At 38.5% G+C, this 11,014-nt stretch overlaps 1 protein-coding gene across 1 annotated transcript in view; it reads right to left on the bottom strand.

Annotated features, from left to right (window-relative positions):
- Nucleotides 1-225: 225 nt before the first annotated feature.
- The window catches only part of LOC311052014 (uncharacterized protein), a 29,778-nt gene continuing 18,989 nt past the window's right edge, over nt 226-11,014 (bottom strand). The window contains exon 3 of the mRNA XM_084066772.1: nt 226-1,106. Coding sequence (XP_083922898.1) covers nt 316-1,106 — 791 coding nt within the window. The 3' untranslated portion in view covers nt 226-315. The remainder of the gene's footprint in view (nt 1,107-11,014) is intronic.

The following is an 11,014-nucleotide window of genomic DNA, read 5'->3' as shown; positions in this document are numbered from 1 at the left end:
CATGAGATATCAACTGTAAGTTCAGATGATTATAATGAGGGTCAGTGGAGGATTTTATCGTGCTCTCACATAACTCTACCTGAGGTTCAGGTTAAAAAAAATGTCTTGACCCTCCCCAAGTTACAAAAAATATAGACTATACAACAGTCAGAATGAATCTTCATCTCTCTTTTCAAGCTTCCCTTTACAAAAAAAAAGCCACAATCTGTGACTTCTTGTGGATGGAGTTAGTTTTTCGAATGTTCATGCTCACATACTTTATCCGTATGAAATATAAATGATCATCTTGGAAGACTTAACAAATAATGCTACCCTTCAACTAATAGAGTTATGTCCTGTATGAATCCTCATGTGTCTCTGTAAAACATAATTTACAGTGAAGCATTTGCCACAAATCATACAACTAAATGGTTTTTCCCCTGTATGGGTCCTCATGTGTCTCTTCTGATCAATATTCTGACAAAAGCCTTTGCCACAAACTGTACAGCTAAAAGGTTTTTCCCCTGTGTGAGTCCTCATGTGTGTTGTCTGGTGGTTAATTTGACGAAAAACTTTCCCACAAACTGTACAACTAAAACGCTTTTCCCCTGTATGGATATTCATGTGTCTTTTCAGACTTCCTTTTGTTTTAAAATGTTTGCCACAATCTGTACACTTGAATCCATTCTCCCCGAAGTGACTTCTTATAAATGAAGACGGCGTGTTGCTCAAAGACGTTTGTCCTTTCACTTCCTTTTGTGTCGCCAGTGCCTGTAAATCTGGATGAGCTTTACTGCTCTCCTCCCACTCATCACTGTCTTCGGTGTCGGATTCAGAACAGTGTGAGTAGGGGAGATGGACATCACAAGATGGTTGTGATGCTCCACGGTCCTCTACACCAGCTTGTGTTTCCATGTGTTCGGTTGAGGTGCTGGCTACAGGCTCGGCCTCTTCACTTTTCACTGCTATTAATGTCAATGTTGACACGTTAGCCTCCTCTGGTCTTTGAAGTAGCTCCTCCTGTTCCTCTTTCACCTGTGGAGGCTCTGGTTCCTCCTGGATCAGCCTGGAGTTCCTCTTCTGCTGTTCAGGTGAAACTTCTTCAAACGCAGGGAGGTACAGGGGGTCTAAACAAAAGGAAAAGGAGGGAAATTTAAATTGTGCATGAAGTGGTTCCACGCTTGTCGTGTGATTCTAGCGTGAGACCACATGTTATTCAAATGTAAAATCTCAAGATAAATGCTTGATTTCTAAACCATAAACCGATCTTCATGCCACAAAGAACATTTAGTATCAGCTGCAAACATTTCAATTTTCCAAAACACTTAGTGGATTACAAATAATCTTTCAATTGTGCTCTCTCTCTCTCTCTCTCTCTCTCTCTCTCTCTCTCTCTCTCTCTCTCTCTCTCTCTCTCTCTCTCTCTCTCTCTCTCTCTCTCTCTCTCTCTCTCTCTCTCTCTCTCTCTCTCTCTCTCTCTCTCTCTCTCTCTCTCTCTCTCTCTCTCTCTCTCTCTCTCTCTCTCTCTCACACACACACACACACACACACACACACACACACACACACACACACACACACACACACACACACACACACACACACACACACACACACACACACACACACACACACACACACACACACACTAAGGTTTACATGGTGGCTGACACGATTGTCCACAGAAACTTTTAAACTACGTTTTCTAATAGGCTGTTTGTCTGGTGAATAAAATAGAGCAAAAATATTTGAAGGCTGTTTTTTACATGAGGGAGGAACTAACATGAATTATACAACTTGAATTATACAACTACAACTTATACAACTACAATGTAATTTCAGCTTTACCAACATTTGGACCAGTGTTAACCCATACTGTTTACAACATGAATTAGTGTTTAAATGTAGGCTTTAAACCAACTGTGTTCAAAGAACCAACCACATTGCATCTCATCATATAACATCATGTTCAAAGTAGAGTACAGTTTTTGCAGTGGGTGGATTTACCAACCTGCTCTGTGCAATTTTATGTGTGGTTTTAAAACCATATCCAGTAGTCTGCGTTGGTGGTCATTTTCCTGCTTGTAATGGTAAGCTTTGTCCTCGTACTCTGTTATAATTCTTTCAACGATCCCAAATATCTCCTCAGCAGCTGCAGATAGTCGCTCATTGACCAATGACTTCAGTGATTGTAGTAAATCCATATCTTAAAGCTCTCTGTGTCTTGTAGTAGTCAACAAAAGATTGACACCGGACAATTGTTGTCTGACTTTAACGCCTCTTAGCTTTTGAGTTCACTACAAGTACAAAAAAGTTCTAGTAACTTCAGAAGAATATTTCAAAATCAATCTAGAAAACCTACTACTTCTACTCCAGAACAGAGATGTTTAGCTCTTAACAAGCACAAGAACTATTTAAAGTGTCACAAGACAAACCACCCTGATAAATACCCACAGAGGGTGTGATGGTCTGATGGCCAATCAGAGTGAGGGGTGGGACAGACCAACAGCAGAGAGAAACTGGTTAACTGCCCCCAGCCCCCCACTTAAAACTTTGAATAACTGCAACTCTAAATGTTAATGCACTCCCTACAAAATCAGGCTCAACTTAACAATCAAAACAAGTGACTACCTCACCTTGTCCAATATCTGATTATAATGTAAGCTGAGAGAGAGAGGGGGAGACAGAAATAGTAGCTTAAAATAAAGATATAAAGACTGGATAATAATATTATATATATATATATATATATATTGATTATGAAACTATTCATTTAAATATTCATAGTTTATGTGAATGAAAATCAATGCATGCTTCCCCGGCCCGCTGAAATATATCAATAATAATTATGTACAAATTATACAATTTAGGCATTTAGCGGACGCAGTCTTAATCCTAGACTTTGTCTTTTTTTAAGTACAGTTTCTGTGTACTATGAAATGCACTTTGTACTTTTGAAACTTAAATCATGTAAGATCTGTGTAATTAAAATGTATTTTAATAAAGTATGCAGTAGATACTGTTTACTGTGTGTGTGTGTGTGTGTGTGTGTGTGTGTGTGTGTGTGTGTGTGTGTGTGTCAGAAGTTGAGAATTATTTTGCAGTTGATTTGAATATGGAGTGCAGTCACATTTACATTTGCAGTGATTTGTTAAGTTGTTGTTAATTGGCGTCTACCCCCCCCCCCCCCCCCACACACACACACACACACACACACACACTCTCTGATTGGCCCATCAGACATACCATCTGTTAGTATTTAGCAGGGCTGTGTTGTGTAGTGATAGTTAGTGCAGCAGAAGATAACACAGGCAGGGGTCGATACTGTAATCTGTGCTTGAGCTGGTTAAGAACATCCCTCTTCTGGACTAGTAATAGTCAAATATATAGATTTTGCTTGTAGTGATTTGAAAAGCTAAGTCTGGTGTACATCCAGGTCCTTCTTAATCAAGCAACTCCACAAGCCACTATCTACAGCTGCTGCTGAAGAGATATTTGGCATTGCTAGATTAAGTACGAGGAAGCTTTGCGCTCCCAGCAGGAAATTGACCACCAAAGCAGACTGGATATGGTTTTGAAACCAAACAGCAAATCGCACAGAGCAGGTTGGTACATATACTATGATTTGATGACAATCAAGTAGTGAAGAAGAGTGCTTATTGCATATTGTTCTACAGATGTACAACAACTGTAAAGGATTGCTGCATTACAGTATAAAACTGAGTGTTTCCATATCCAGCACTGTATTGGTGGCTGGTAAATTACAATGGATGCAGCTGATAACACGTTATTTGAGAAACAACGAAAGGGTGATCCTGGTTCCATGGTTTTAAAATTTGAGAGATTTTTTTAAATAACAGTGGTTTGTCATATCATACTAGAATGGCACTTTGATATTATACAAGCATGATGATAATGATACTTTGCCATGAAAACATGATTAAGTTGTAATGCATGCAGCATGTAATGACTCTCATTTTATCTTTTGCCTAGACTCTCTGGGCAAAAAGGAGGGTTCCATTGAAACCATAGGCCTATCACTAGGTCTGGACCAACACCTCCCTGTGTGTAAAGAGGAGGTTTATTCTGAGCAGCAGGAGAGAACCCCCAGTCTGGTCCAGGAGGAACCACAGTGTCCACAGGTCAAAGATGAAGAAAACAGAGAGACAGAGTCTCTAGCCAGCACCTCAAATGGAATGGTAAAAATAGCAGGTATAGAGGACAGTGGAGTATCACAACTGACTAAGGATGACCAGCTCCTCTTCTCAAGGAATAATGTAATGAAATACGGCAAGTGGGAGGAGACCAGGGAAGTTCAGGCTGCTTTAAACGCTCTGAAATCACGCAAAAGAAACAGTGTGAAAAGACAAACATTGCCTTTGAGCAACAAGCCGTCCTACTTCCAGGAACTGAAATCATCCATCAAACGATCCAAATCCAAGGGTCAAACCGTGAAGAAAGGCAAGAAGAGACGTTACAGATGTCGGATTTGTTTTGAAGGATTTAAACACAGGGCAAAATACTATCCCCACTTAATAAGGTGCATTCACTGCTTTCAAGGTATACTGTACACAGGCATATGAATGAAGAGATTCTCATACATTGTTATACATTGTAAATGGTGCATATAGCGCTTTTATCCAAAGCGCTTTACATAGATTGTGCATTACATTCACACTCATACACAGATGGCGGAGGAAACCATGCAAGGCGCCAACCTGCTCACCGGGAGCAATTAGGGGTTCAGTGTCTTGCTCAAGGACACTTCGACACTAACTCTGGGGGAGCTGGGAACCTTGCGAATATAACTATTTATTTATTTTCAGCAAATTATGATTTGTGTAGTTTTGTTAGCTAGTTTTTCTAAGTTGCAATGTGACATCTGTTAACACATTTCTTTAATCCATTAACTGTAAATACATTTCTTACATTTGATTGTTTTTCTTTTCTCATGTCAATACAGTTGCCTGTGTTTAACTGCAACAGGCCATGCAAGTCCTCGCAGTGATCACCCCCCATGCCATAAGTGCCCCACACCACTGAGGAAGTGTGTGTTGTTACAAACTGTACTCAGGAATATGAATAAAGTGATTTTCATTCATTGTGTTTTATGTTATTACATTGCCATAACCAATACATTCGAATATTGTGTTGACAATACCAGAGTCTAACCTTATTGGCACACCACAATACAATTGTTTATTTTATCACACTACAATAGACTGCTGTGAAAGGTGTACAAATTCAGAATTATGACATGTCAAACTTAACTTGACTGTTAAATATGCAGTGCACTTCACTTTGGTATCCATTTTTCATGGAACGGCAAAAATAAAAGTAGTGTCTAATAGAGTTGTGAGAAAACATCTAGGCCTTTTTGATTGATTGAATACTTTATTAACAGCAAAAAAGGGCACAGTGGCACAGATTTATACAAAATAATGCTAAAAGGATAACCCAAATAAGCCCAGGGTGTCAGGAATCCTCTCTAGTCCTGCCCTTGTGTTCACTCCCCCTAGCTAATTGTCTACTCCTCACAGGTTGCTGCTCACCTGCTGTGTGTTTCTGTGATTAGTTTGAGGGTATATTTTTCAGTGTGCTTCAACATTATCATTTGTCAGTTTGCCTTAGTAACGCCTGTCTTCTGTTCCAGTCTGAACCACCGCCCTTTACCTGTTTGCTCCTGGACTAAGAAGTTGACCGTCTGTTTTTGGATTTAACCTTTGCCTTGCCCGCCTTGTTTGCTGTTTTTTTTGACTACATACCTCTGGTATTGTTTTTTGTTCTGTTTAATGGGAATTAAGTAAAGACTGAGTAAACTTCATTCTGCCTCTTGCCTGCTGTTTTCTGCATTTGAGTCCTCCTGAACATTCTGACACAGGGCGTGTTTCCATTAAGGTCCTGTGCATCATTAAGGTCCTTTGCATTCAATTTATTGAGATACTTAAAGGCAAACAATAATATACAGTACTATGCAAAAACATCATATATATGATGAGTAGTAAAAAAGTACAGAACAGTTCATTTCCGGTGATAAAGTGAGACTTTTTACTTTTATAGGGGCCAGTTACAAATTGCAGCCACCTGTAGGTGCTCTTTTAGTGTAGTTTTGAATGAGAGTAAGGAGTCACACTTTTTGTGCTGAAACTGCGTCCAGTGAGATCGGTGGGGCATCCTTCTGGTGTTGTGCCTGTGTGTGTCTTTTACGCTCTTGATGTAGTTACATGGCTATCCCTGTTTTCTCGCGTATCTTGAAGACCAGGCCCATTGTCCTCTACCCTGAGCCATCCCACCCTAGCATAATGAGCAGGGGTTAGGTGAGTTATGGGTGTAAGGCCTAGTAGTAAGAATACAGTTAAGAATAAAGGCAGACATGTGTATTAAAAAAGTACAAAAGCTTTAATTTAATTAACAATATCATATCATCATAATTGTCATCAATAAAAAGAGGATTCATCCAATGGGATAAAGTAATTACAACAGTGGGTTAGCAATAAACTATACTGTGCTGGGGGAAGGACAGGCCAACCGGCCCAGGGCAGCGGCACCCCAATAAATCAAAGCACACCAAAAGCAAAACAACAAAATGAATTAGCAATAGCAACACAACCGAAAAAGGCGCCTGCCGTGTGTTCACAATGTCCTCAAGTCACGGTAGGCCATTTTGGGAATGGGAGGAGTTTGTAGACTTAAACCAAAAGGAGCGCTGACGTTTCTATTGATGAAACTACACCCAACAAAGAAGCAGTGTGCGTCATCAGCCTGCGTATGTAAGGGCACTATTGTCACTATTGACGTGAACATTAGCACTGACCTCTCCTTTAAGTCAGACTTGTTCCTCTGAAGTACAAAATGTTGGGGTAGTTTTAATTGGCTCATACTCATAACACAAACTCAACCATGATGGAAACAAAACACAGATTACCTCAAATAGAGGCAGAGATGATGTTAAAATCATAAGTTATTATTGAACAACCTTTAAATGGTCAATTCTTCATTCACCTGCCGGTGTACTGTGTGCCATGAAAGCAGTGAATGCACTTTAAGAAGTGGGGCCTTGTGTTCAGGCACTGTGTTCAAATCCTTCAGCACAAATCCGACATCTATACGAAAGTATTTTCTCCCTGTATGAATCTCCATGTGGGTGTTCATATCATACACAGATTTGCCACAAACGGTACAACTAACTGGTATGATGCTTATCTTGTATCTCTTCTTGCTTTTCTTCACAATTTCAATCTTCATGGATTTGGATCGTTTCGACGATTTCAGTTCCTGGAAGTAGGAGAGCTTGTCGCTCAAGGGCAATATTTGTTCATGCATATTCTTTCTTTTGCGTGATTTCAGAGCGTTTAAAGTTGCCTGAACTTCCCTGGTCTCCTCCCACTTGTCGTAGTTCATTATATTATTCCTTGAGAAGAGGAGCTGGTCATCACTAGCCGGTTGTGAAGCCCCACAGTCCTCTTTTTCCATTTCATTTGGGGTGCTGACTCTGTTTTCTTCATCTTTGACCTGTGGACGATGTGGTTCATCTTGGACCCGACTGGGGGTTCTCTCCTGCTGCTCAGAAGAAACCTCCTCTTTACACACAGGGAGGTGTTGGTCTAGACCTAGTGATAGGTCTAAAGGTTCAAAGGAAACCTCCTTTTCACACACATGCAGAGAGTCTGGACAAAGGATAAAATGAGAGAAAGTTATTACATGTTGCATTACAACTACATCTATTATTAGACTGTGGATATTTAAAAACTCAGTTTTGTACTGTAATGTAGCAATCATTTGCAGCTTTTGTACATCTGTATCACAATACTCGATAAGCACTAAACTTCTTAACTACTTGATTGTATCATCAAGTCATAGTACATTTACCAACCTGCTCTGTGCAATTTGATGTTTGGTTTCAAAACCATATCCAGTAGTCTGCGTTGTCGGTCAATTTCCTGCTTGTAGCGCAAAGCTTCATCCTCGTACTCTGCTGTGATTAATCTAGCGATGCCAAAGATCTGTTCAGCAGCAGCTGTAGATAGTGGCTTGTGGATTTGCTCGATTAAGAAGGACCCCAGTGTTTGTAGTAAATCCATATTTCAAAGCTAGCTCTCTATATCTTGTAGCTAATAGATGATGGAAGATGGAAACAACACAAGTGTTGTTTGACAGACAGTAGGATATACCCCAATTTAGCCTTTCAAATCAGAATTAGTAATATTTCTAATAACACCAAGTACAGCAGAAAATGAAAGACTTCCTCTCCCTGTGTTATCCTCTGCTGCACTAACTATCACTACACAACACAGCCCTGCTAAATACTCACAGAGAGTGTCTGATGAGCCAATCAGAGTGCGTGTGTGTGTGGGGGCCAATCAGAGTGTGTGTGTGTGTGTGTGTGTGTGTGTGTGTGTGTGTGTGTGTGTGTGTGTGTGTGTGTGGGGGGGGGGGGGGGGGGGGGGGGGTAGAACAATAGACAGAAACAGATTAACTGCCCCCACTGACACTTCAGATCACTGCAAATCTAAATGTTAATGCACTCTCAACTCAAATCAAGTATAAAATAATGATTAAAACAGTAACATACAAACAAACAAACAAACAAACACACTAGACAGAATGATATCTTACTTGAAAGTGACTCCCTTAGAAGTTGTCACCCATAAAATCCCTTTAAATATACTTTAAATATATCAAAAGTATCTAATCTTGAAGTCCATGTAAGTATCAAAAGTGAAAGTACAAAGTGCATTTCATAGTACACATAAACCGTATTTAAAATAAACCCATAGAGCCTGGATCATTTGTCCCAGGGTTATTATCTCACATAATGTGATTAGAAAAATAATTATTAAAACAGTAACATACAAACAAACAAACAAACAATTAAACACACTAGACAGAATTATATATTACTTGAAAGTGACTCCCTTAGAAGTTGTCACCCATAAAATCCCTATAAATATACTTTAAATATATCAAAAGTATCTAATCTTGAGTCCATGTAAGTATCAAAATAAAGTCATAAAGCCATAAAGCCTGGATAATTTGTCCCAGGGTTATTATCTCACATAATGTGATTAGAAATGTTCTCATGTTGGTTTACTGCGTAAAATGCAGTCAGCACCAATGGAGACAAATGGTATCTCACTCTTTGTGAATTGAGACAGATATATTACACAATTGTTATTTTTGTATTACAGCAGGCCAGCATGCATTTATTTTCATTCGCAGAAAATAGCAGATCGACAAGCTCACAATGTTTTGCACTGCGACACACCTTGGCGATTCTTGAACAAGAATATTGTTGCTGTCGGGCAGGAACCTTGTATATCCACATTTAAATTATACAAAAGTAGGGAAATGGCTGATCAAAAGCTCACAGAAGTTGTGAGTTTTTAGATCTGATACTTTCACTGATCTATGATTTCATATCCATAGATCAAATTAACCCCAAAATCTCTAAACGCTGAACATTTCCTCTTGACTAGGTGAAGTAGTCAATTATCCAATTGTTGATTTGATAATTTTGTTTAGTTGATTAAATATCCACTGATGTACTATAAAAACCAGTGGCCTTTAACTTATCCATCAGTATGGAGTGATTTACACTATGTGGAATGGTTGTGAAAAATGTACCATTTAAAGGTTACATACAAAAATATGAACAAAATACCAAGTGACATTGGTACTTGACAAATTGCCCACCATCATAACAAATGCGAGTAACCATTAGCATTTCATTAGTTGACCGGTGTCCCCATCCAACAAATGAAGACATCTCAGTTTGTTTCCAGCAACGTAATAATTGTTACAAAGGCTGAAAACATGCTATTTTCCCAAGAATTATCTCTTACTATGTCCAATGAGTACCAAATGACTCATTCATTGGTACTTGACAAATTTTCATTTGATCAGTCAACTGATTTTTTTCCCACCCCAATCATTTTCTATGTATTTATTGCCTAGCGATAAAGGCACACACCACATAGCAAACCCCCAATGTAACACTTAAAAACAAACTCAGATGTCTTAATATGTGGGATGGGACACCAGTCAACTAATCAAATGCATATAGTTACTCCCATTGCTGTGATGGTGGGCAATTTGTCAAATACCAATTTATGGGTCATTTGGTATTATTGGTTTAGAGCATTGAAACTACCACTAAGACCCAGGACAATATTGTCTTGGGAAAATAGCATATGTTCACATTTGTCACTATTATTACGTGAACATTTGCACTGACTTGTCCTTTAAGTCAGACTTGTTCCTCTAAAGTAGGCTACAAAGTGTTGGGTAGTTTTAATTGACTCATGCTCATAACACAAACTCAATCATGATGGAAACAAACTCAGATGACCTCAAATAGAGGCAGAGATGAAGTTATTCTTGTACAACCTTTAAATGGTCAATTTAATCACAACCATTCCAAATAGGCCTAGATGTTACACTACTTTTATTTCTGCTGTTCCATGAAAAAATAATATTGCAGTGTGATAATAAAAACAATTGTATTGCTGTGTCCTAATAAGATTAGACTCTGGTATATAAAACAATATAATGGTTATGGGAATGTAATAATTCAATGAACAATGTATAACAATGAATGAAGATCTCTTTATTCATATTCCTGAGTACAGTTTGTAACAACAGACACACACTTGCTCAGTGGTGTGGGGCACTTTGGGGATGGGGCAGGGTGATCACTAGCTATATGAGCTGTGGGGACTTGCATGGCCTGTTGTAGTTAAAACACAAGGAACTAGTGATTATAGAATATATCACTGCTATCACTATATATATATATATATATATATATATATATATATATATATATATATATATATATATATATATATATATATATATATATATATATATACGATACGTATTCTCCATTTGTATTAAATCAATTCAGTGTAGCTGTATTGACACTATCAAATACAACAACTAATATACAATATGAAAAAAAGGTTATGTACAATTAAGGGCATAAAGAAATGTGTAAACAGAGCTATGTCAAATTGCAACTTACAAAACACAAACA

Source organism: Gymnoscopelus microlampas, assembly GCF_963454915.1.
Source record: "Gymnoscopelus microlampas genome assembly, chromosome: 9".
Lineage (NCBI taxonomy): Eukaryota > Metazoa > Chordata > Actinopteri > Myctophiformes > Myctophidae > Gymnoscopelus > Gymnoscopelus microlampas.
This window is presented reverse-complemented; position numbering and strand designations above follow the sequence as displayed.